Source organism: Poecilia reticulata, chromosome 1, assembly GCF_904066995.2.
Source record: "Poecilia reticulata chromosome 1, P_reticulata-male-v2, whole genome shotgun sequence".
NCBI lineage: Eukaryota > Metazoa > Chordata > Actinopteri > Cyprinodontiformes > Poeciliidae > Poecilia > Poecilia reticulata.
The window spans coordinates 7431360-7459250 of record NC_088830.1 but is presented as its reverse complement, the minus strand read 5'-3'; the positions used below and the strand labels follow the sequence as shown (position 1 = coordinate 7459250).

At 41.8% G+C, this 27891-nt stretch overlaps 1 protein-coding gene across 1 annotated transcript; it reads left to right on the top strand.

Annotated features, from left to right (window-relative positions):
- The first annotated feature begins 65 nt into the window (after positions 1–65).
- Positions 66–27232, top strand: nptxrb (neuronal pentraxin receptor b). The gene is made up of 12 exons (XM_081612410.1): positions 66–475; positions 1684–1727; positions 1858–1923; positions 4041–4107; positions 5544–6754; positions 15767–15979; positions 16076–16098; positions 16164–16900; positions 19901–20300; positions 21302–21543; positions 22468–22647; positions 25409–27232. Exons 1-12 carry the CDS (start codon positions 407–409, stop codon positions 25652–25654), a joined length of 3498 nt encoding a protein of 1165 aa, XP_081468536.1. The 5' UTR covers positions 66–406; the 3' UTR covers positions 25655–27232.
- The last annotated feature ends 659 nt before the right edge of the window (positions 27233–27891 follow it).

Below are 27891 nucleotides of genomic sequence, written 5' to 3'. Positions count from 1 at the left end.
CACTGTTCTTTCAATAGAGAAAGTATTGATCCCTAAACGTAAAGTGTGACGTTACAGCAGCGTGATTTACCGCTCCGAGCCGCTCGCGGTTCTTCGCATCCTCAAGGTCTGTGCGGGTCAGTTGCCGTGGCGACCAAGGATGACCCCGGACATGTGACTTGGGTTGGCCGCGGCACCGCTGCTGTTTCTGCTCAACACACACACACACACACACACACACACACACACACACACACACACACACACACACACACACACACACACACACTGACAATGCGCGTGCTGGTGCGCGCGCGTGTGTATGTGTTCCCCTCGCAGTTGGTCTTATACTACAGCAGACACAGCGGAGCTCACCGACTTTACAGAAACAAACCGACACCAGGCAGCTTAGTTGGGCCGAGCAAGCATGGAACTCTCTGCGACGGGAGATCGCATTTTTGCGGCGGAAGCCATACTGAAACGCCGCGTCCGTAAGGTAAGCGTCGCGCCGCTGCAGATGTTAGTGACGGCGCGCGGTCCCGTCTATAGGCTGTGACTGAGTCTGCCTTCTTATATGCAACGCTATGGAGGCCTTGTGGTTGACGGATACCAATAGTTTGATAGCCGTCGCTAGCTTAAAGCTAACGCTCGTCCCAAGCCGTTGCTTTTATACTGAGACAATGGGCAGAGTAATAAGAGAAAAAGCGACACAAAGAAGAGGCTAGCTGCAAAGGAGCAACACATCCGAGCACAGCCGATGTGGGCTGTGCTAAGCAGAGAGGAGGGCATGATTTTTTTTTCATGCCAGCTAATTGCGGCTAAAGCTATAGAGTCAAAGTATGCAGTTTTAAATCCTTTAGTGCTTCAAGAATCACGTTAAAGGATGTCTCAAACGGAACTTTAAAAGCAGCTCGTGCTAAAATGTTGGTCTTTTAATACCGAAACTTCATTAGGAGGGATTTTATCATGCATGGTTGATGAAGGAAGGACTTCTAGAAGTTTTCATGTGGGCAGTATATTCTGGAAGATGCTATACAGATTATGGTGGACCAACGTCGGAGTGGTGTAGTAGTTGGGCTGCAGTTGTAAGTTTCAGACGAGAAATGCTTTTTGCTTTGTGTACATTGAATGTGGAGAATATGTTCTAGGCATGAACATCTAAAAACAGACCAGAATTTAGAAATGCAAACAAACAAAAAAACAAACAGAAGTTTGACTTTAATGCATAGCTTTCTTCAAGAGCAGGGGGGTCTGCTGCAACCGGCAGATCTAGAGACACATGTGGGTCTAAAGACCCTTTATGGGGGTTAATATTAACTTTGGCTAAAGTTATGTGGAACTGAGCAGTATTTTTTTTATATAAAGATAATTTTTAAAAATTGAACAGACTTGTTTTAGCTGGATTTTGTTATGACAATGCAACAAACAACACTGATTTTACAAAGAATCAGGACTGAATGTTATTTTTCTCTAAATGGAGAGATTCCATTCAATAAAAATGCAAAGATTCTCTGATGAAGAAGGATTAAAGTGTTTTGTTCTTTTAAAACCCACAAGTGACAGGTAATGGAAAATGTGCAGTCAGTAACATATGTGGATACATATATTTTTGCAGAGGATTCCCAAGTCAGCTTTAAAGGTTTTAAAAAAAATTTGTCACTGTTTTCTTTTTTCAAAAATAATCCATGTGATTTTCTCTTACAGGGAAGACTTGAATATCTGGTGAAATGGAAGGGATGGGCAATGAAGTGAGTGTTTTATTCCAAGTGCTTCAGATCTGGCATCCTCTCACGTTCTGCTGTGCTGCTGCTAATGAGCTAAATGCATTTCTGGTCATCTGCATGATCTCATGGTTTTTTTTATTTCTTTGCTGCTTAGGCACAGCACCTGGGAGCCAGAAGAGAATATCCTGGACGACAGGCTCATTCTGGGTTTCGAACAAAAGTGAGTAAATCCAGTTCCTTAATTTCTGTGTTTTTTAAACAGTCTTTTCACTTTTTCCACATATGACTTCTTCTGTTAATTTTGTAAGTGCAAAATAAGATTAGCTCCAAAATTAGGGGAAACAAAATGTTGGATTAAAGTGGAAGCTGGGGTCATTCTTGTATAAGAGATGTAGATGTAATGAAAACTTATTAAAAAATAAAACGAAGGGATGCTCTTCCTTTATTAGTGGATGCATTCTTCTCTGTAGCATAAATGTGATTTTAAGCAACTTATGTAAACAACGTACTCAGATTTTTTTAATGAAATGAACAAGGGGAATTCAACAAAGAGTAAAGCTAAAACAAAAGCTATGATATTACATATTAATAAGGCTGTTGATAGTTTTTTATGTATATTGTCCAATCGTCTATTTTATATGGAATAAAATCCATGCACTACATTAACTTATATGTTTTAAGTCTTGTATCCAGTGTCCATGTTCCTCATATTTGTTTCACACAAAAGTTTCCCAAAGAGAAGCAAAGTGAAATGAACAATAACAAAGTAACATAACTTTTGATTTTCACATTAGCATTACGTAAAGGTCAATAAATGCATTAAAACGAAAAAGATTAGTTCATCCTGCTTTTCAAAGAGACTCTGTCAAAGGTTATCGCAGTGGGCAGAAACGACCTCTGTGCTGACTTTTGCTTCTGCAGAGCGGAGCTTGTCTCCAGCTTACTGAAGCCACTGCAGTTTGATCACTGCGCTGTGATGAGAGTCTGCAGAGTTAGTTATGTTTATGAGATCGTACAGCGTTCTCCTGTTTATCATGTTGTTATGATAACATTATTGGAGCTCCAACGTTGCCGTGCCAACGGATGGAAGCAGAGAAAATCGCACTCTTGTCATCACAAGGACATGGAAGATGGATAAAGTCCCCCACCTTTCCACGTTTTGCCTTGCTACAGCCTCAAACATTATGTTTCAGTGGGATTTTATGTTACATACCAAAACAAAGTAGTGTAATCAGTAACCTCTACACACCACGACTTCTGCCCATTTACTTTTGCAGTACATGTGGTGGACATCTGGTTTGAGTGGTTGTGTGATGGCAGTAGCTCCACCTTAACCCTACCTTTGCTACCGACTTACAGCTGAAGGGGCCCCGTGTGGGACAGGTTGGTTGTAATGGAGAGACAAAGCGACGTACCCAATCACATGACTCGTGTCATGACTCGTGTCGCGCCACTCACATGAGGCATCAAGCCTCTGTTGTAGCTCTAGTTCTATGTTTGGGGTCATCTTCCTGTCAGAAGGTCTTTAACCACCTCAGTCTCAAGTGTTTTGAAGCTGCTTGGTAGTTTTTCCTCCCAGGATTACCATATTTTTAGCTCCTTCCATCATCTCATCAACACTGACCAGATTTCCTGTCGGAAGAAAAAGAGTCACCTGCTTCTCTGACTAATTATCTCAATTTAGCTGGACATAGGGGGAAAACAGGGTTTAATCTCTGTTTCCAAAGATGAAAGGAGCTTTTTGGGACATTCCCAGTCCTCGATATCAGAAGGTGTTCCAACTAAACACACAAGTGTCAGATCGTACATTCTTGCTGAGAAGACTCGCCTTTGCCTTCTCGCTTGAACACTTGGTGAAACGGAACAGGGTGATGCATCCCCAGACTGTTCTTGTAGACATCATGTGGGCGTAGTGAGAAACATGCCAGATAATCCGTTACCGTTACTTAGTCACTCACAAAACCGCTGCGTCTTCCGCAAAGACATTAAAGTCGATTTTAATTTTCATTCGTGTACTTCAAACTGGTGTTTGCCTTTTTCTGTTTCGCCTTTTCTGTTCTTCATCACTGATTCTGAAAAGTTTATCTGAGGAAACTTTCTATTTGTGTGTCCTTCCGAGCCACTTGAAAGGCCCATACTGCTCTCAGAGATGTTTACAGGAAACCCAAGCAGTCAGAGCTAAAACTGACGCATCAAATGGAAACAGAAATGGACACAAGAACAGAGAAGGGAGGATGAGAACAAGGCCCAATTAAAATGTGACTTCTGGTGCTCTATCTGTCTGCTCCTCTTTCAGTTCTAACTAATTTTTCTCTTTTTTTTTCTTTTTTTTTGTAGGGAACGGGAGAGGGAAATCCACGGGCCCAAAAAACGTGGGCCGAAACCCAAAAACTTTGCGGCAAAGGTGTGACTAATACTTTTTGCTTTTTTGCAGCTCATGTTTATGAATAGAAATGTCCATTATTTAGGTTTATACGATTAGAAAGCTCCCTCTCAACTGTAAAACACAATAAAATATCCAAGTTTTACCTTTTTTCAGCCCCTTGCAGGAAACTGGAGCGTGGCGTCTACAAGCAGGCCATCGAGTTCTTTTGAAGTCTATTTTCGATTCTCGCATCAGAGCGTGTTCTGTCATTACTAAATGAGATGAAAACAAGGTGGAGCTGGCATTTGAGTTGACCTACTTTCTTTTTCACTCAGCCATTTTTTATTTTTTTAGAAATCAGCCTGAGAATTAACAGGGCTGTCAGAAAGGTGCAAAAGCCAGATATTACACACGTCCCGTGTCATGTTTATGTTTAGGTAGCAAGGCCTGCCTTCCTCAGACGGGAACTTTGACCCACTTAGCTGCTTCATTTCTCCACACCACCGTCAGCTCAGTCAAAGCTAATTAAACATATTTTTTCTCAAAAAAACTCATAGATATTTGGTATTTTTTGTAATCAATATTATTATCTTTGATATCATGATGTTTTTCTAAAGTGTTTTGATCCGAGGTGGATTTTCTGATGTCTTAAGAATATAATTAACGAGATACAAACAGTGCTGGGCACACTTCTGCTATAATAGAGGAGCTACATTTTTTTTAGCCCTTTCGCATTTTTGCTAGCTTTAAAACTGTTAGCACATTTAGCTTCCCCTGAATTGATTTTCTCTAGATTTATTTTGAAGCACTAATTTACTTGGCTTTTTTGTAAACTTTCAGTTAATTGAACTTTAAAATCTGTGTTAACGTTTTGGTTGTCAGTTGTTAAAAATTTCTCACGTATTTAGATGCTTAATTTCATACTTTTATTTTGAATTGGATGAAAATTGTTTACACAGCAGTTCTGTTTCCTCACATTCATAAACCACAAAAAAAAAATGCAGCTGGAAAAACTGAAATATTTAGACACAATGCTACTTGTCACGCTATTGGCTGGTGTTTGCAAAGCAGCCAATCCAGGAGCTCCATTCATTTTCCTTGCCATTGATTGGCTGTAGCTCCAAGAACGGGAAAACCATAGATGGTACTAAAACAGTTTCCACTGTGGTTGTTAATGCATATTAAGGTATATTTGGTGTTTGAAGTATTAAAATATGCATTTTTGGGGGGAGTCTCAAGTATTTTCGGATTTCAGCTGTTAGCAGGCAGTTGTGGTCGTGAATCCCTGGTCATCTGTTTACTAAAATCTTTTGATTCTAATGAATTTCCTACATGATATTTATTAATATAGTATATTTCTACATAGCTCAATATTGCCACATGTACTAACTAAAAAATTGCAGCCCATCTTATACAGCTAAATAGCTCTTGTTCTTTTAATTTTATAAGATTTCTAACTTCATCGTCTTCCTCAGGGTCGCGGTCAGAAAGCAGAGCCCACCAGTCGCGCCTCCAGCAGCCGGCAGAGCATGCCTCGGTCCTCCTCAACCACTTCCAGTCGAGCATCTTCCTCTTCCTCATCTTCCTCCTCCTCTGCTGCTCCTAATGCTTTACCATTCTCCTCCTCGTCATCGGCACCAGCACCTTCCCCCAAACTCAACTCTCTCGCCGCCACCCATAAGTTGAAGAAAGACATTCACCGTTGCCACCGGATGTCCAGGCGGCCCCTGCCTCGCACAGACCCCAGAGGGCCCGCCTTTTCCAGCTCGAGTGGCTTCCAGTCCCGCATGCACGTCTCCCCTTTCTCCGAGACAGTCCGCATCCTGAACCGCCGGGTCAAACCCAGAGAAGTCAAGAGAGGGCGGATAATCCTTAACCTGAAGGTGATCGACAAGCCAGGCAGGGGCGGCGGCACGGCGGGGTCCAGGAATGTGCAGACGGGTCGCCAAAACATCCCGTCTCGCAATCGCATTATCGGCAGGAAGGGGGAGGCCCCTTACAGACCTTTCCAGCCTCCTTTAAAGATGCTGGGCTTCCCCATGTATGGGAAGCCTTTCGGGCTGCAGTGTGGCGGGCCCATGTCCTTTCACTCCCAAACGGGGTCCAGCTCGACTACGGGACCCAGGGACATCAACAGCAGCTCTTCACAGCGCCAGGCACGGCCTCCTTCCTCTTCTTCTTCCTCCACCTCCAGCAAAGTCACAGCTAAACGCCCTCAGCCTGCCGCAGAAGCCTCCAAGGAGTCAAAATCCAGTAAATCTCCAGAAACCCAAAATGCCTCATGTTCAGAAGCAAACAAAACCCCAGTCCCCCCCTCTCCGTCTCCATCTTTGGAAGATCAAGACGAAGATGCCATGGACTGCTCCGAAGCCGCCTCTGAGGGAGCCAGAAGTCCCTGCCAGCACAAAGGTCCCTCCACGGTTTCCTCTGTGGCTCCGGAACAGTCCTCGTCCCCCCTTGAACCCAAAAGGGTCCCCGCCGAGGGAGACCCCGACTGGCACCCGGAAATGGCACCAAGCTGCAAGGACGTGGTGGTCACCGATGTAACCACCAACCTCGTGACCGTCACCATAAAAGAATTTCCCTCTCCGGCGTCAGGGCCTGCCTCGCCTTCTGCTAGCATCGAAAACGCCTCCACGCCTCCTCCCGCCGCAGCGTCCGAGGACTCCTCCGTCCTGAAGCCATAAGAGATCCAATAATACAAACTGTGATGCCATTTGGGATAGAAAACTATATATATATATAAAGTATATCATGCCAGTGTTGCCACTTCAGCCCTGTTCTACCCACTCTACAGAAGGTTTGCCATCATTGGTTAGATACTCAATGAAATTCAGGGTTTCCCCCAGAGAACTTGCTGAACCCAGTGGTCAGTGCTCTAGGGCAGTCCACCAGCGGCCCACCATGTTTTTTTGTTAACGAAGTTGACTGGAAACAAATATGCTCTCACATCAGTCTCTCTGCTCCCTCAGCACAAACCTCTTACAGCAAGACTAAGCCTTTATAGTTGCGCTTTTAGAGAGTTGCGTCGAGCGAGCCGAGCAAGCTTTGAGTCTTTTGCACTTAATGTATACTTTGGTGCGGTACTCACTGGAAAGACAGCCTTCATAGAGGGATCATATACAGGCGAAGCTGCTCTGCGAGAACACCTTCCAAATAGACAATTCTGAGGGAAAATTAGCCGGTTACAAAAATACAGAGGTGCACCACCAGAGTGTGCGAGGATGATTGGTCCACCATCTCGGCCTTGCACCCAGTTCAGTGCTTTAAAGGGGCAGTTTTATGTAAAATCTACTTTTTTGAGCTTTACATCATGTTATAATATTCCCTCATCAAAAACATACCTGGATGTTGCCTTGATTCTTTCATGCACGTATGAGATATCCCTTGATCTCCATGGTAACCATTCAATTGTTAAAAGGGCTGGGTGAACCTAGCTCTGCCTTCGAGACGCAACTCCTTTGAGCTGCAGTTTCCAAGCTTCTGTCTCTATCACTCAGCTCCTTAAGACTAGCCAGTCAGCAGTTAGCAAACACCTGGTGTAACTGCACATCTGCTGAGCTCTTTATAGGAGCTACTTCTCAGTGTAACACTGGTAAAAATGTTGTTAAAGGGTTAATAGAGGAACAATGTTGTAATGGCTTCCTGAAGGAGTTTTTAAAGCGACAGAGGCCTAATTTCAAGGTGCTAAATTACAAAGTAAAAATTTTTAAGTCATATTTGATATATATAATTTCTTTTAACAAATAGTTAGCATAGCTACTTGATTGTGCTATAATATGGCACTGTGAGCCTGGAAACACATAATACTGTCCCTTTAACTATAAACTCATCTTTGTTATCAATGCTATTGGCGCGTTAATAAAAAAACTCCTTTTAAGATAAACGAGCAGCGCTTACCCTGGTGGTGGGGGCAAGTAAAGCCTGGTGGCCCGCCAGGCTTATAATACACTGGGGGAAAACCCCAAATATAATGTAACTAAATAACACCCAGCCATAAAATAGTTCAAGAAAACATATTTTTTCACAAAAAAAAAGAAAAAAAGAGGCAGCTTGTATGACTTCTTGTCATTTAGATTGCCATATTACATCCATCTGGCGCCACACACATGCTAGAAAACAGAATTTGTTTTCTTTCACTTGATACACACATGCTGGGGAGATGGGGGCTGCTTGTTTGTCGCAAATACCAGTTGTCCTAACAGTGCGTCCCTCACCCATCTGCTCTCATCAAGCACATTTGCTGGAAGTGAAAGGAGTTTGCCCATTACCAACGTGGACTCTCCGTTCCCATGTAGGTCGCCATCGGCGACACGAGGGGGTGTTTGGTCAAGCTTTTGACCCCGCCCGACGTGATCGGACGGGGGGTCAGCCAGCCAATGTTTTAATGAAGAGATGTGTTTTTTGCACTTAGACTCTGAAGAGTGCGTCAGTACAGCGAGGTGAATGCAATGCACTTGACTGCATCGAAAAACACGTTCAGTGAAGTCGATCTGCCTCTCAAGGCCTTTCTATCCCCCCCTCTTCTGTTTTACACACATGCGTACAAACGCAGAGTAGGAACGTGTTTAAATGCAAAACCAACTTTTGAATTTGTAAAAATTCGTACTTCTTGCTTCAGTTTCTCCCAAACCTTCACAGCTTCCTTCTTCAGCTGCTTCATTCGCTCCTAGCCTCTCAACCCACGAAGGTCTCGAAGGTCCAGAAGCAACCAGCTCAACAAACCAACCACTGTTTCTGATTCTGTGATTTTTATGGCCCGATGTTTCACATCTGTGGAACATTAGAGGTGGCCGTTAGGTTTTTCCACATTTTCTGCCTTTAAGACCACAAACTTAATGTGTTTGGAATACACTAAAACAAAGTATGACATAAATGTGATGTGGGGGGTAAAAGAAGCAGGGTTTAGTACTCGCCCTCCCCTGAGTCAGCATCTATTTCTTTCAGGCTCAGCCTGATTCTGCACATTGTTTTGTAGGTTTTGTCTTGGATTCTCTGTTGGGTATTGTTTAAAACTTGTGCATTTTCTTTCCTAAACTATCCAGTTGTAGTTTTGGCTGAACATTTGGGCTTGTTGTCCATGTTTCCTAGCCAGTAGCTGGTTTTCCTTCAGAACCGCCCTGTATTTAGCTTTACCCGTCTTCCCATGTTTCATAATAGTAGCTGCGTTTCCATTACAAATAATATATATTACGACATACATGTGATCATAATGAATAGATAATGCATCATACATAATTTCACTGAACTGATCCAGAATGGCACAGCATTCTGGGTAATGTAGGCAGAGCAAAGATTTTAGCTGCTCAACATTTCACGGCCAGCTTAGCAATTTTGGTGGCATCGACTAACTCACTCACTCTTTGGTTTCCTAGCAACAACCTTTGAGTAACTTTTCTCTGAGGATGTATCAATATGAAAATTTGAGCCGATATCGACATTCGATATTAGCATTGCTGTTGTGGCCGATGAACGACATATATTGGTATCATATATATTTCATCAGTTTCGACACCTGGAGAAAATCTTACATGACCAAACAAATACTGCATGACCAAACTCCTCTCCCTCAACAAACGAGGAAATAAGTAATGGTTGTTAATATTGGACCGACACCGAAATAATGAAAAATGATTAATATCGGCCGATACCGATGCTCTTGCTGATATATCTACCATCAATAATTGTCTGAATGAAGGAGAAAGTGTAGCTGGCTATTTAACTTTAAATATTTATTTAGGTAATTAAGTGGAAAGAGTTTGAGCGTCAAACATTCATTTCACTCAAACTTATTCATTTCACTTCTTTGTGTTGCCACTTTTGTCCCAAATGAACCAAAATATTTTTTATTTTGATGAACAATTTTCCGTTCACATGATTCAAAGTGTTTCTCGCTCTCTTCTCGTTCTTTAAAGCAGAAGAACCTCTGACGGTGATCATATTTTTGGACTTTCAGATTCTTCTTCTCTGGTGCTTCCTGCTCTTCCCGGACCTTCCCAGTCCTCCACTCGGTTCTGTGTATTATAGCTTTTTCCGCATGCGTTGCCTTATAGCTGTGCTCCCACTCTTCTTGCTTGGCTCTTTGGACAGCTGTTAGATAGTCACGACTTCAGCTTGGTGACTGTAAGGATCTCATTACTGTAAGAAGTTCACACTGTTTCTGATGTGTTGTTTTTTATTTTTATTTTGAAGGCACAGACGTAGAGGTCGTTTGTTTGTAGAGGTATGTTTGTTTTGTACCGTCAGTACACCGCTGTTGGATTTATTCCGTTATACGAGAAGAAATAAGTTAACTACCTTAACCACGAATGAAGATGTCTGTCTCCTTTAATCTTTTATTTAACTCCAAACATGCTGTGAACTAAAAAAAAAAAACAGCTTTTCTCTCTGCATGGAGGGATGATTTTCAAAATATTTCTCATGTTCTGTATCTTTCTTCTCTTTTAGGTGGTGGTGATACTAGCAGTTGGTAGATGTTTAAGATATTAGTCTGGAAAGCGTTGCTTTTCTTCTCATACGGGGGTAGCACAACTCAACTTAGTGGCCTGTTATGTAACCAAATAGGGCTCTATAATCTCCTTAATTAGTTTTTTTTTTTTTTCCCCCTTTGAAATTTTTTGTAAATTCATGTTGTAATTTCCAAGTGCTGGATCAGCATGTATAGGACAAACTGAAGGATCCTCATTTTAATGTATGAATCAAAAATACTCAATTACGGATTGTTTTTTAAGCTTTTTTTTTTCATATTTGTACTGTATTTTAATACGTGTTTGAATATGCATAATTATTTTTAATGTAAGGCTATTTGTTTGAATGAGCCATTGTTAATGGTCGTGGGTTTTTTTTTCATGTGTTGAGACTGCAGGTTTTTTGTTTTTTTTGTGGTTTTATGATGATTTGAAATGAGTACATTGTACCGATGGTGACGAGAAGAAGGCGGAGGGCGATAATGACATGAAAAAATGTTTGTGCCGAAGCATGTTTTTGCAACCTCTTGCTGTACAGATAATGTATTCGGTGAACCTGTTACGTGTTGTTTTTGTGTTTCTTGTAAAAGGCCTTTGATTAAAAGCGCTCTAAAAATACTTCCAAGGTTTTTTTAGGAGTGGCGTCATTGTTTTTTCACTAGTTGCCTAGTCTGCTGGCTAATGGAGATATAGCTGAACTGCAAATAGATCATAAGAATCTATTCATAAACACACAACTTTATTAATGTTGCAGTACCAGTGAACCTGATTAGCGTTTTTTTTTTTTTGTTGTCTTAAAGGAGCAGCATTATGTGTTTTCCAGCCACATAAGTGTCATTTTACAGATCAATCAAGTAACTGCTACCTTCAGTTTTATAAAAATTCTGTGTATATCAAATGTGACTTAAAAAACATTTACTTCATTATGTAACACCTTGAAATTGTGCCTCTGTCTCTTTAAAAACTCTCTTTCTAAAACTCCGCCTTCAGAAGATCTCTGTCATGGGAGGCGGAGCTAAGTCCACCCAGGTGTTTTGCACAGCTGAATGGTTTCCATGGGAGATTAAATTTCTCAAACAAAGCCTGAAAAAATCACAGCAACACTCCAGGTATGTTTTATTTATGTATTTATTTTTTAATTTTAGGTTGCATTTTATATAAAACTTCCTAAAGTGATACTTTGTTGTTTTTACTCAAACTTCAGCTATAACACTGATTAATTTGTATTTTATTTTGTTTATTGATTTATTTTGCCCATTCTTTGTAAAAAGGGAACAAACTTGGTCAGTTTTAGAGCTTATGTTACATCAATCTCAGTTGGTTATAGGTCTGAACTTTAACTAGGCCATTTGAGCACAAAAAGAGGCTTTAATCGAAACTATTTCACTGCAGCTCAGACTATATGTGATGGAAAACCAGGTCAAATAAGCGCTCAGCATTTCAGTATTTTTCTCCATAGTTATTTTTTGTGAAATCGCTCAAGAATTACACACATAAATCAATGCAAATTAGAGCGCAAATGAAGAGATGGGCAAAAAATAATACTACACAGATAATAAGTATTGAACACTCTTTCTTGTTTATCACCATTTGAAGACGTCTCCTGTATGGAGAAACTAGTCAGATGCATTGTTCAGACTTTCACACAAACTGTAGTCAGATGTTGATGGTTCTTTGGGTTCTTTCTATTCGTTCTGGTTCTTAACTTCCTTTTATAAATCCAGCTGCATACAAATCAAGCGACTGACGGGGCCGTTGTCGTAGTTTTGCATCTTTTGTCTGAAACCAATGAAGAATCTCCTTGGCTGTGTCAGTTTGACAACTGTCTTGTGTGGAAACCAACACATTTATTTATTTTTTTGGATTCTTAGAATGTTCCATTACATTTCAGAACTCATTTTTTCTTCAATTGTGTGAAGTCTACCAGGGAAATATGCTATATGACAGACAGCCCAAACAATGTTGCTCCCATCTGAAGACCTCGCTTTTGGCAGAGTGTTTTTGGGGACATATGTAGATTTAAAACCATCCTTCCTCCAAACGTGCAGTGAAATCAAAGATTTAACTCTCTAGTGACCAGACTATAATCTCCCAGTATTTCACTGGCTTGTCCAAATCTGGAGCAGCATCTTTAAATCATACTCTAGTAAATTTTGTTTCTTCAGCAGTGGAGTCTTGCGTAACGCCTGTCCTTAAAGACCATTTCTGTTTAATTTATGCACTTTTTTTGCAAGCTTTCTACAAGTTATTACTGTCTCTTAACACTAATAGTGTCATTTTATTTTGTAAAGTTCTCTGTGCTTTTACAAGTCATAACATTTTGATGTGTCGCATAGCTGCATGAAAACTTTCTAAATATTGACAGATGCCAACAACAACAACTATGCTGTATTATTCCAGCTATTAGACATAACTTTATTTTAAGATGAGTTTGTTTTTATGTCGTTGTGTGTGTGGATTACTTGGCTTGTTACCAACATCTGGTTACATTTAATGTGAAAAAAGAAAAACATGTCTGTTTTTATTATAATCATGGTTATTTTATCCATAGTATAAGTAGGAGTCATTAAAGTTCAACACCCAAATCCTCCACAGGGTGTCGCTGTTACACTGTTTTAGGGTTGCAGCATTCTGTGTGTGTTTTCAGGAGGACTAAGGCTTGGAGGGACATTAAGGCCATCCTGGGTTTTCATCTCTGTGTTTTGATGCCGCGATGAATAGTTCAAACAGCTCCTACCACGGCTGCTTCCTTTGTTCCTTTGCTGGTAGAGACGGTGTTGAAACATACTGTGTGTCATCTTTAGCTGTTTTCATTTGTATTTTTGGTCAGCATTCAGTCAGACCCAGATGGAACCAAATTAGACGTCTCAGTTTACTAAGAGGCACCCTGAGTGACTCTGTGTATGTGTGTGTGTGTGTGTGTGTGTGTGTGTGTGTGTGTGTGTGTGCGTGCGTGCGTGCGTGCGTGCGTGTGTGTGTGTGTGTGTGTGCGCACCAGGTTTTTATATCCTTATGGGAACCTATTTCTGTCTACAATGTGGGGTTATGGGCACCATTGTTCCTTGTGGGGACATTTTCTTGGTCCCCATGAGGGAAATTGTTGTTTTTGGGTGAGTGGTTAGGTATGTGATGGTTAGGTTTAGGGTAAAGGTTAAGGTAAGGGTTAGGTATGTGATGGTAAGGGTTAGGCTGCAGAAATTAATGGAAGTCAATGTGAAGTACCCACAAGTGATGAAAACACGACTGTGTGTGTGTCGGGTTGGTTGTGTAAGTTTCTGTATTCTGAATTAGCAACTCAGTTCTTCTGATGTTTGTCTCATCAGAAAACATTTAGTAAAACTTTATACTGGGTGACTCGTACTTAAATCATAACATTTAAATTACAGATTTTAGACTTTTTTTTCTACACTGTTTTATTTTTCAGATATTTCATTTTTCCAATCAAGATGGTCTGTAAATAAAAAAGCTAGTAATGTGTAGAAACCCTGAATGTTTATTTCACTGTTACACGTTACAAAAATGTGGAGAATTGCTGAAAATATGTAGGTGTTATTCATATATATCGTTAATCTCGACAGTCATTTATCAAAGACATGGCCTGTAAAACAGATGTGCTTGCTGTTGCTTCACATGACAACTAAATAAAGCTGCACAACCTGAAGTTGTTCATGTTTACACAAAATACATTTTTTTCCCGATAAATCTTTGCAAATTACATGCGTGCAGTAAGCATGCTGCATGAATATCAGGCTGTAAGCTCTAACTGTTGTTATAAGCTTGGTCTAAACAAGCTTAGAGTAACTCGTAGCTCTTCTTCTAGTCATGTTGCAAAAAAGTTCTAGGAGGATAAAACAGAAAATGCTGCTTGAGTTTGTGAAATCGGTATTATTATCTCCGTATTCCTCTTTCCCCCAAAACAAATGATGTGTTTGTGACCCAGTTTTGCATTAATTACATATTAGGCTTGTGTCACATCTGTGAATGTACAGACATGTGACTTGGCATGGATGTCGGCTTATAAAATGGCATGTGTGCATGCGGGCTTAAAGATGGGTTCAACTGTAAGTGAGCTGAGTCAGAATACAGATTATTTTGAGGTTTTGTCTTTGGTGCCTTTCAAAAGGTTTCATGACCTTATTCTTTGGGGCCGGCCCAAAGAATAAGCTGCTTAGACATCGTTGCACGTTTCTCCTCGACTTTAATGCAGGATCTATGCAGAACGGTCTCGGATAATGAAGAATGAATAGGGGGTTCCAAATGAACATATTCATATGTGTACTGTATAATATGTCCACTAAACATCTGAGTTAACATTTAGGTATATACAACTGTCAATAGTACTTCTAAAGTTACAAAACTAATCTTCATGTGAATATATCTGTGTAAATATGAACCTGACAAAAAATTTAAACATTGACAGTTCTATTTTAGTCTGTACTGCTAAAGACTTGTCATCCTCATGTGTTGTGTGATCATGTCGTCTTACTTGGTTCTCATATAAAATATTCATTTTGTTGTTGAGCCATGTTGTCTTGGTTTGTGGCTCTGGTTTGCCGTTTAGCCCTGTGATCATGTGATGTCATCTCCCAGGATGTATTATAATAATGTTTCTTTTTAATTATTGCTTGACACTAAACTAAACACAATATATTCACAAAATGAACAAAGTTCATTTTTGTAGAAAACAAATCTGTAAATCAGTGAGGGTTAATTGTTTTCCAGTATGAAAAATATTCAGTCCATTATCAGAAGCTACTGCAGGATATGGGACACTTTATGTGGTTTAATGAAAACTAAGGTTCACTTTTAAATAAAAGTAAACCCTGCTGTTTAACAAGCTAATCTTGATTAATCAATTACACAGACTTTGATTAATTGAACATTTTCTTTTTATCTTTTTTTTTTTATATTCCGTAGTAACACTTTGGACACCTCGGTAGTCCCGTATCATAAACGACATGTCAGCGTTGATGCGGTCCGTGGTGGACGTCCCTCCAAATTAAATTCTGCTTAGGGCAACAACCTTAGTTCGGCTGACTAAGTAAAAAAAAAAAAAAAGGTTTCTTTCCAAAACTCAGATTAACATTGCATTCCACGTCCACAGCTAGCGTTTTGCTGTTTTTCGTCCACTGCCCTTTCAGTAACAAGAGGCGAGGCGCGCGCTCGAACACACGCGCTCTCACACGCTCGCGCACCCACAGATCCATCACGGCCTTGTTTGTTTCGCGCAGCTGCTGGAGGCTCACCTCTACTCTCACCAGTCACGCTCCTCCTCCAGCAGTCGTCCTCATGGCAACGCACGCACGGAGGAGAGAGCAGCTTAGCAACGCAGAGACGGAGAGCATCCCCGCAGGTCGAGACAGCGCGGTGCCATCGATATCACACTCAGAGGGAGGAAAGAAAGACAGGACACAGCAGCGCTACTGGAATCAGCTGAAGTCGACGTAAGCGTCACGTTTTCTCCTGAAAAAGAAAAATAACACCTCTTGTTTTCGTTAACACTTACTGTATTTGTCGTGATTGTAAGGCTCTTCGTGTAGCGCGTGTCCTCCTGCTCGTTGCGGTACGGAGTGATGCTGCATGTTTGTGAAGGCGATTGATCCGATCTGTTTTCCTCGGCTTTCGCAGGCGTGATGAAGTTCGTAGTGGTGCTGGTGGGAGCGGGCTCTCTCGCCTTCCTCGGCGCGGTCATCTGCATCATCGCCAGCGTTTATCCCCGAAAACGCGGCGTGACCGCCGGCGATAACAGCACCATGACCTCGGAGGCGCTGATCCAGCCTCTGGAGTCCGGGTCGGTGGCTCACGCCGGGCCGCTGGGAGCTCTGCACGGCCCGGGGTCTTACGAAGTGGACAACGGACTGGGCGGCATCGACCTGGAGGTCCCCACGCTGAACGAGCTGAATCTGGGGAAGGAGACGGCAGGCGGGTCGGCGAAGCATTACAGCTTCAGTCGGCTGATTTGTACTCCTCTACCTGTTGGGGAGTGTAAGACCAAAGATCTGAGGCAGAAACGGGAGCAGAAGCAGCAGCAGGCGGATGAGCCTCCATACGGGAACGGGGGAGACGAAGACCTCCGGACGACAGCGGAGAACCTCCGGCAGATGGTCTTACAGCAGAACGACCAAATCCTCATGGACCAGCGGACCATCCGGGAGCTGACGGGAAAGCTGAGTGAGTGTGAGAGTGGCCTGGAGGACGAGAGGACCACACCGGCGCGGAGCGTCGGGGTGTGGAGCGGGAACCGCCGCGTGATGGCCGGGGACGACGTGAGCTCTACCTCGGCGGCGCAGCTGCAGACGGCCCGGGCGGTGGAGGAGCTGGCCAGGGCCATCATGGACCTGAAGGACCGGATCGAAAAACTAGAGGTATGTAGGCCTACGTTGGGTGGGAAATCAAAACTTTACACAACCCAAATCTGTTGGTTTCAGTAATTAGGGGATTGCAACAAATGGTATCCATAATTTTGAAATAAAGTCCTTTTTATAATTTTTCTGACCCAATTCTTGTTTTTATTCAAGCCATTTCAAAAAACATACGTTTTTTACAACCTGCCATATATCTTACCTAGTGTTTCCCGTAATTATTAATTACACAAATTGTAATTATGAAATCTTTATTCCAGTTTCGAAACACAAAAGGGGACTTTTTTAACTCTTCTGAGGCAGTTTCACCTCCTTAGAACTACATAAGCATAAAATCTTCAACACAGTCAAGCCTCAACTTTATTATTCTACCCTGGTTACTAATTCTTTAGCTAAAATAGATTTTTAAAATTTCCCATTTTGTTCTTGTCATTACAGCTGAATGTACAGATGTGTTCTTCATTTTTAATATTCAAAGCAAATTTTAAAGTTGGTTTATTATTCAAAAACAGTTTGATGTCTGTACTCCGCATGTAGTCGAGCACCCCCTGCTGGCCTGGAGGTCCTAAGTTGCATCCTAGTTTGCTTATGCATCGGGCAGCTGCTGGAAAAAAGAGGCTAATAACTGAATCATCTCACAAAATGTTGTCGCACAGGCTGCCTGTCCGTCTTTATTCCTCCCCCTCCGCTCTACAAACCAACTCGTATTGACACAAATGCCCCTCATGCCTTGCTCCCGCTCCCACATGCTCAAGGGAAATCTTTCAACGTAAGCCGACCCTCACACCCCAGTGCGCCCCACCTCCCATTATGTCGGCTGCCTGCTCAGCATCCAACACTCGGACATTGTCGTGAATAAAACATGAAGCTGGCCGGACGGGAAAAAGGCTGCTGGAGGTGGTTCGGGGTTTAGAGACCGAAGGCGTGTGTGTGCGTGTGTGTCTGTGTGTGTGTTCTCAGATTGCGAAACAGAAGACATTTATCCACGCACATGTGCACCCATGTTTTGTTTTTCTACCTTCACATTGACTTCCGTTCATTACTAAAGCCTGACCCTAACGCTGAACCCAAAATAAACTCACATCAAAACTTAGCTGTCAACGTCACCCAACCCAAAAACTGCAGCTCTTCTTATCGCGTCGGACCTCGTAAATCCATACAACGTTGGAAAAAATGGGGCCTTACAAGGTGCAGAAAGTCTTAAGCACACACACGTACACACACACACACACAGAAGCCCTGCTGCATCGCTGCCAGCCCTCGGTGAGCGCAGTCACAAGGTTGTCTCCATCAGTGTGAATTTATATCCTTGATGTGGAGATCCACCGCCTCAGCAACTCTCTTGATATTACACATCGCCCTCGCAAACGTCTCATCCACTGCTGCGGATTTGCCTCTGTTTACAGCAGCCTCGCAGACACGTTATTTATTATTTTCTGTAGCTTATGCTCTGCATCTTATTAACGGCTTGAGTGATTATCAGTACGGCAGCAGCTCATTTTAAAACACTTACTGTGCAAAAAATAAATAAAAATAGCAGCTTTAGGAAGTGTTTTTTCCCCCCTCATATCCAGAAATTGTAGACAAACACTGGCCAGTAAAATGACTGTAGAATGTTGTTATGTGTAAGATTTTAATTTTAAGAAAGGCTCGACACAATAAGGTTTAATCCAAATCTGTCATTATAAGGTCATGGATCAGACAAAACAAATGGCTTGATGGAAATGAAATCCTAGAACATCAAGTGAAGAGCCCATTAAAAACTTAGTTCCACTCTATAATTTCTGAAAAATAACAATTTTAAAAACTGCTTAAAACAGATGCAGATTGAGTCATTACTTGACTGTTTTTGTACATTGTGCAGCATTTTGAAATTAGTACGTGAAGATCTCATGTGTTGTGGTCTTAATCTGAAACTTCTTCAACAGAAATATGAAGTAAGAACAAATAATGGCCCTACTGCAATCGCTGCAAGTAAATATTCATAAAAAACAGCTCTTATAGTTCCTCAACTTGCTTGTTGAGAAAATATAACAAAAAATGTTACCTGCAAGTACCTTAAAAACATTTTCACATTTTGTTATTTCACGTCTGCATCATATAACCTCAGTATAAATCACAGAAAATTGATGCAGCATAATGGCATTGTAGCATGTCGCATTGTTGAGATGATGAAGGCAAAGAAACAACAGAATCTTCTTAAAGAGAAAGAGGCTCAATTTTTTTCAAGGCATTCAATTTCAAAGTCAAATTCCTTTTTTATATCTGATACATATGTATAAATAGCATATTTATAACAACTGAAGGTAGCATAGTTATTTGATTGTGTTATAAAATAGCACTAAACAAATAATACCTTTTAAAGGTTGTTCAAATCGAGCAACCGGGGATCAGATTCAACGTTTAAAATAAGAGCAAAGATGCTGAAGGGTTTCCATATGTTGAGCCACACAGTTACGATGAAAGTTAGTACCAGTTTGTTTGTAAGGTTTGTAATTTTCATATCATCTATTGTCCAGATTTATTATGTCATCCCTACACCCAAATGTCTTATGGAGCTAAATTGGGGCCATGATGTTTGTTCAAAACCTGAAAAAATAACTGAAACTGGAAAAAACATGTTGGAAATTAAAAAGATTTGAAACAGAATATTAAGATTTGAAGCTGAAAAAAATGTTCAAAACTACTTTTCATATTCAAGTTCTTTTCAGTTTAAAGTAATATTTCAGCTTCAATTTTTTTTCCAGTTTAAATTTTTTTCTCTTTTGAACGAACTTTATGGCCCCAATTTAGTGCCATAGATTCTTCTAAGTTTTCTGTTTGTCCTAGCATAAAGATAATCAAGCTGAAACTGCTGGTAAAAGCCTCGTCTTTGTTTCTACATAATATATGTCTTTTAGTACAACTGTTGTTTTCCCTTATTCTTTGCTAACTTCTGTACGTGTCTGACCTTTTGTTTCTCCGCACTGCTAAAGACTAATATCTTTCCCCACCACTCTACAGGCGGAGATAGGTCCCGGAGCCCTGAACCTCACAGATTCATCGGTCGTCGGCAGCAGCAGCAGCGGTAGCCACGGCGGCGGCAACACCCAGACCGGGGACACTGGCAGGACTCCATCTTCGTCGGCCGGCGGCTCTCCATCCCCGGCAGCGGGGGGTGCCCCGGGAAGCCGTCGTCCTGCTTCCCCGCACTCCCACGGCTCTAGGCCGACTTCTTCCAAAGGTTCCCCCGGCCGGGGAAAGAGCGTCTGGAGGGTGGAGGACCTCGAAGGGGAACTGGAGAGGAAGATAAAACTGCTGAAGAAGGAGCGCCAGGGCATGAGGAAGGAGACGCAAGATCAGCACGAGAAGATCGACAAGGGCATCGACTCCGTCAACCACCGCATCATGGAGCTGGAGCACAGTGAGTGTCTGTGGGAGTAAACCGATACCCACGAGGAAGCGGATAACCGCATCCGCGCGCTCTGACATGAAAGCACCAAGAGCGGCGCCCGAAATGAAAGTTTAACGAGCGCCGCGGGTGAACTGGGTCATCACAGCAGCGGAAAATACACCGTGTGGATGAAAATAAGATGGCTAATGAGGGCTGAGGGTTGGGAAATGTCAAGCGGGGACAGGGGGCGCGCAAATAATACAGCTATAAATAGAGTCCATTAAGTTCGGATTTAATTTCATCGTTTAAACCTCTGTTTCGTCAAGTCTCAGGGCAGAAAACCACTGGAAAACCGAAAATGATAAATAGGTATATTTCAAACAAAAATCTGGGAATTTACAGGATAAAGAGAGAGATTAGCAAAGGCAGGAAGCTTCAAGAACACTTACTTAGTCCCTTTTACCCAAACGGTTTTATAAAAATCAACGTTTGTCATTTACATAGTTACCCAAACACTTATTTAGCACTAAACGTGGGCTGGTTAAGGTACAGCAAGGCTTTGCAAGTATATAGTTTAAAAAGTCTTAATATGTTTTCATCACACTGTTGCTAAGATACAAGGCCTGAGGAGTGACCCAAGTTTTCTCTAAAAGTAAACAGAGGACGTCTTCACCCTTTCTTTTTTTACAAGAGAGAAATTTCCAGCTCTTTGGAAAAGTGGTGTAAATAAATCAGTTGTTCTGGTGTAGAAACAAAAGCTGCGCTACCAATCTCTCTTATCGATGATGTATCAATGTTTTGCTGCTACAGCTGATAAACTACCAGGAAGTTGAGCAGCTAGCTGAAGGTTAGCTACCGCAGCAGATAGCCCAACTAATTAGCCACCCAATGTGTGTGTTACTCTATAGAGCAGATTGGTACACACATATAGGTTTGTCACTGAAGTAATCACCTGTCAGCCCATCTTTTTCAGTGCTTCTTGCTTCTTTCTGACGACCTCTCTTCATTTCCCCTGCTCTGTGTCTCCACAGCGCTGACAGAGCCTTCGTTTCCCGACGGCTTCGTGCTCTCCTTCCCCATGCGGACCAGCTACATGCACGGCCTGGTGAGGAAAGAGATCACCGAGATGTACGCCTTCACTGCCTGTGTGTGGCTCAAGCCCAAAGAGGGGGGCATCGGGACCCCCTTCTCGTACTCCGTGCCCGGGCAGCCCAACGAGCTGGTCCTGCTGCAGGGAGTCCACAATCCTGTCGAGCTGCTCATAAATGACAAGGTAGAGAGCTTTTCTCACACCCATCAGTCGTAAATATTGCTTAACCCTCAGGGATGCAGCGATCCACTTTTTTCCCACTTCTGATACCAATACTTATATCTGAGGTTTAATCTCAACCATATATCGATCCGAAAGGACAGGAAATTACACACTACGGAGGATATTTGCTGAAGTTGAGCGAAATAAAAGTTTAAGGTTAAAGGTCCTAGAGGTTTCTTTGAGCTAAAGTTGAATAACGATGGGCATCACAGCCATGGGGGATTTAACACCCACGCTTTCCATGGTGAGACATTTAAACACCCTCACTTTTCATGCAGTGTAGCTAAAAAAAAGTTGTGTTTCTGCGGCGTTGTCTTTGTGTCACCAAACTGAGTGTGCGGTGAAACCGATGTGAGTGCATAAGTCTTTGTAAGCAAACAATAACTTGTTGCGTCGTGCGTTTTACGTTTCACATTCGGTCGCTAAATTTGAGTCTGACATGACTTTCCTGCTTCTCATGTATGGAACACCATGAGGGCCAAAAAGCTGTGTGGTTTTACGTCTCTGTTGTATGAAAAGTACTTTGTCAACATGCAAACAACTGCGTTCGCAACTTAAAAGCATAGGTAAATAAACCTCACCACCAGCGATTAGCAGACAGATTGTTTTAATCCATTCAGAAAGACAAAAAAATACTTGAACTTTGCAGCCTAATAATGTGCTGTTAGGCATGTAGGCTTACTCTGTGCATTTCAGGTATCATCTCTATATTTGTTAAGTTACTATATGATGTGATAGCCATATGATAGCCACCTGCCTGACTTTGATTAAAGTAGAAGAAAATGTCAACAAAGACAACTGTTATTGTTTACAGCTGGAGGAGGTAAAACAAAAATGATTCATCACCATCATGTGTTTTTTTGTTTTGTTTTGTTTTACCTTTAGGTGGCGCAGCTTCCTCTGTCCCTACCCCAGAATGAGTGGCAGCACATCTGCGTCAGCTGGACCCTGCGAGACGGGGTGTGGAAGGCCTTCCAGGGGGGCAAGATGAAGGGCAGAGGAGAGGGACTGGCTGCCTGGCATCCCATCAAGCCTGGGGGAGTCCTGATACTGGGACAGGAGCAGGTGGGCTGGACGGACGGATGGATAAAATGTTGGAGAATAGGCCATTTTTGTGGAAATTATGTTTTTGTAATGAATGAATGAATAATAGCTATAGACCAGTGTTTCTCAACCTTTTTCGGGCCAGCGCCCCCTAGCCTTTATCCAGGTCCCTCACCGCCCCCCACCAAAAAATGTGTATGCTACTTTGCACTGACAATTATTTTATTATTAATGTTACTATCATTATTGTAGATGTTTTGAATCGGCGCACCGATTATGTTTTTCCGTACACTTCTGCGTGCCTTACGCTCCTTCACCTCGCGCACATAATGGGGTAAATGTAGCGGGTTTTGCCCTAAACCCATCGGCGTCTGGAGGAGGGGGCTTGAGGGTGGGGAGGGTATGTTTCTACGCTCCTTCGTGGTGGGTGTCGATTTATGTTTTCGCATCCACCTGAATAATGTGTAGTTGCGCCCCTGCCCATGGCACTTCAACAATATTATTTTATCTTTTACCTGGAAATAGTGTCTGTTTATTCTTGCCATACAGTCCTCTGTATTAATTATTGCTCGAAAGGTCTTGCCATACCAGTTCATTCCTCCGTATTTACTTTAGTTTCTTAGTTTATTCTTGCATTTTGTTCTTCATTCATTTCCATTTAGTTTCATTTGATTAGTATTATCCTCTCTTGGTTTATTGCTATGTCCACTTTAGTTTCTCTCCTGTTGCTACATTTATTTTATCGTTTATTGACCATCAGTAATTTTCATTCATCACCTGCTGCGCTTCCTAATCGTCATAATGTGTTTCACATCATGTGTTGATTTTTCACTGTTCAGCATCGGATTCTCTGTTTTTATGCCATAATTCACATCTAGTTCGCCGCTCCGTTTTGCCCGATTCTCATGTTTCAGAATTTTGCGCATTGTGCGCAGCATTTTTTATTTTTATTTTTTACTCCCTAAGGTGCAGGGCGGTTGGGAAACATATCAATGGGGAAAAGGCAGACTGACATAAACCTTTTAAAACAACAGAAACAATTTCTGCATTCTGATTATTGAAATTTAAAAGTGCTGTGTTGTTCTATCACACCCGTTTCATGTCGGACCACTTACAGCTCCGGTGTTAACGCTATAAAATGAACGCTCTCTATCGTGGTATCACCCATGGAGGGATTTCTTTATTTAAATGGGTTCATTTTTCAGAGGGATACAAAGTGAGGGTATCGTGATTTTAGTAATTTTAGTAATTATATGTTTATAAGAACGATTTTCCATGGAAGCGGGCAGCTTTCAAACGGAAATAAAACACTTTTTAATATAAATTGCTGCACTGACATGATCACAGAACTGCCAAAACATATGTAGCCTACATAAATACCAGACAAAGTGAATCACAGCAGCGTCATCAGCCGGTGTAACGCTGAACTGATGCGGAGCGGAGCTGCGCCATGAAGCTACTAACACTGAATAGAAGAAGAGCTGCCATCGATACAGTTGCAGCCAAGCATGATTTAATGTCACACAATACAGTTTTACCAAGTTGCTCAAAGTCTATACTGGTATTGTTGTGGATTTAAGGTGTAAAGTTTACCTTCGACCAAACGCCCTCCAGTGGCGCAACTACACATTATTCAGGTGGATGCGAAAACATAGATCGCCCCCACCAAAAACTTTTCACTATGTGGATTAAGGCTGTAGAGAAACTTAAAAAACATGTTGTTTTCTAATGTACATTTCTGTCACTTTAAGACCATTAAACTTCTGCAAAAACCCTGTGGACAGGACTTCTGATCAGCAGATGAGAAGCTGGTGCCTGATGAACGTTAGCGGTGCTAATCCGTACAGCTGGTTGCCACCCTCCTTCATTAGTCAGTCAGCTACATTACATAACCATGATCAAATCTTGTGTTATCCCTCCTCGCTGCTGTCAAAGAAGCAACCCAACGCTCATTCTGCATCGCATTGTCCTTTTGCTGAACATGTGAAGCACACAGCAGGAGCTTCCAATTCAATAAAGCGATGCGCCAATGCTAAACAAGTTGATTTGATGGGTAGGTTTTCGATGGCACTAGCACTTTATTAATCTCTGCTGTAAACAGCTGATGGATTGTTGTGTGGATGTGTTGACTAGATTTTATTGGAAAATCCCCCCACGGCTCCCGTCAAGAGGCAGCCCTGGGGTAGAATAAACATTTTTAATCTTATTTTTGTAGAATCATCATAAATCAGTGCTTCTGAGAGAGGCTTGGGGTTTTGATCCCTTTTCATTAATATTTAACCAGGAACGAGGACACAGTAGTAGACCTGACAACATTGCAGCTCGACAGACTTACAGTAGGTCAGTGTGAGCGTGAGTTGATGATGATAAAAAAGGATTAAAACACAGTTTGGTATAACCCCGATAATTGTCTTTTAACCTCTCTTCTTTGGTGGTCAGGTTTTTTTTTTTTATTCAGACAAACTGTATCAATGATCAATTCATCCACATATAATGTACACTGCTCAAAAAAATAAAGGGAACACTTAAGTGTTCACTTAAGTGTTTAAGTGTTCCTTTTATTTTTTTGAGCAGTGTACATAAGAGCCACAGACAAATGGGATACATTTCCGTCACTTCCTACAGTTGTCATGCTTTTTTATCATAACTGTTTATAAGTTTGTGGTGCTAAAAGTTCAGTGGATGAATATATTTGGCAAAGCTCTGCTTAATATGAAATAAGCAAACATTCAACTGACATTCAGCCATTTGTTGGTCACAGTGGTTTGTTTTTCTACCCCAGGACACGCTAGGCGGGCGTTTCGACGCCTCCCAGGCTCTGGTCGGGGAGCTGTCCCAGTTCAACCTGTGGGACCGGGTGCTGAAGCCCGCCGAAGTGGCCGCTCTCGCCGACTGCAGTTCCTCGGCGCTGGGCAACATCGCCCCCTGGACCGATCAGGACATAGATGTCTACAACGGCGCCACCAAGGAGTCCCTGGACCCGTGCCACGCCGCCCAGAGATCCAGCCCCTCCGGCCCCAAGCAGTGAACGCTTCACGGTGGGGGGGGAGGGAGGAACCAGCCAATCACAGCTCTGTTTGGCGGTCTACATTCAGATGTTTAAAGCTATACCAAACCGGAGTTTAGAGTATATTTTGCTTAAAGGCGGGTCTTGCTGGTCAACTGAAGGGTTTGTGCTACCGAGCTGTAAAGAGTGGTGTATTCGTTTCGTTCTTTGTGTTGGTGTACACGCACATGTGTTTACTTCTGCAGCGAGATACGGCGCCTTCAGTCACAGAATCACTTGTAAAGGCAGCACAGTGGATCAGCTTCTGGCTTTTACAGCTTCAATGAAAAAGCTGTAAAAGCAAAACTGCGTTTCCATTGACCACACAAGTGCGCAAATTGGAATTTGCTAAATGGAAACAAGAGGCATTTTCGATGAAACTTACATTTTTCAGTAAAAACGTTTTGCAATAGGATGAGTTGCAAAATTTCGCAAAACTACAGCAGGAACACTGTAGGTGTTAGGAGGACATACATGGCATGTCTTTTATCAACTTATTGTGTGAACAAATGTATTCGCTCGATTTCAATGACGTTACTTATTTGACGGCAACACAAAACTTGCAAAATTGTGTTTCTTTTCCCAACAATTAGCAGAAAATCAAGAAATGTTTGCGCACATTTGCAATGGAAACGCAGCCGGAGACACGTCTTGTCATTTAACACTTAGGGGATTGTTCAGGCAGAAGGTCTGATGGCTTCGTGTTAGGGTGAACACGAAGGATTATGTTATGTATGAAGCTGCAGTTATTCCATTTCTAAGGTTTCTCAGACAGCACAGTGACGCCAGGTTCTGTCTCCGCTCGTCATGGTCATTCAAAATGCTTCAGATGAAACCTGTTGTGCTAATTTTTTACTTTTTCACTAAAATGATAAAAAAAAAGTTTTTTTTGTTTTGTTTTTGTTTTGTTTTTTTGTTTTTTTAACGTATGTGATTCTGTTGAGTAACTGTGATTTTAGGTTTTCTATAGTGCACACCACAATTTAGTAAAATGTTTGACTCTAAATGTGCAAGTGTAACGTCCTCTTGGTAATGTTGCTCTGTTCTTAGTCCGCTCTCCTGCTTCGCTGTAAGAATGTCTCACACTTCACCGTCCCACAGTTCAGGGGACGAATTAAACTCTGCTGCTGCACAACACATATATCTCCTCTGACTTCTAAGAAATAAACACTTTGCCTCCCAGACCGCACGTCGGACACAAGCGGTTACGGCGTGTATGGTGAAACTGATACTCTCTGAATGTAAACCAGATGAAATAAGTATGTCTGCATGAGTGTTTCTTGTTTGTGAAAAAAAAAACACACGAAAAAGACAAACTTGCAAATGAATCAGATTTTCCCATTAAGAAATATTTCAGTAGGAAATCATAACCTCTCAGAGAAAATGCTTAATGGCAGTGGATTGATTGGATTGATTCTTGAGTTATGAAGAAGAAATCTGTTATATAATTGGCAGTTATGTGGAGAAAAAAAACCAACGCCTTTATCTCATGCCTTTATCTAAGTGAAGAAAAAGAGAAAACGAGCAAATAAACAGAAAAGATGCTTTTGAAACACTGCACCATTTCGTCCTCCACTGTGTCTGATTTTCTCAGTTTCACATTTCCACTGACTTCCCACTGTAATAGGAAAGTTGCATATCTATCTTTTCCCTTGAAGTTGAAATCAAGCATAACCTGACAAAATTAGAACAATCAATTTTCAAATAATGTTTTTATTTATTCATAGGTTAAAAAAAAACCAAAAAAAAAAACTATTATCTAGTCAACACTCTGCTGAAAAATGATAGCTCTGCTTTTCCAGCCAAAAAAAAAAACAATCTCCTCTGTTACGTTTTGTTCTAAATTGTCGCCTTCGCTTCTTTCACTCTTCTTTCTCCATCACCTAATTTGCATCATCGGGAACCTTTTCTGTATGTTCCTGTTTTAAAATAAACAGAAATGAAAATATAAAACCATCACAAGACCGTTTGCGGAGCTGCAAACATAAAAACAACAATGAGAAAGGCGTGATCCAGGTGTCCCCCGCAGGCTTAGACGCGCGAGTAATTTCATTTAGCCGTGGTGGGATTACAACATAAACAACATGTTTACAGCGTGAGAACACATGCATATGTGTGAGATGGTAGCAGTGCTCATTAGAGACAACCCCAGAAAGTCTGTCTGGTGCTGGGAGCAGACGTATGCCGTTACTCATGACTTAAACTGGGACCGTGTTGAT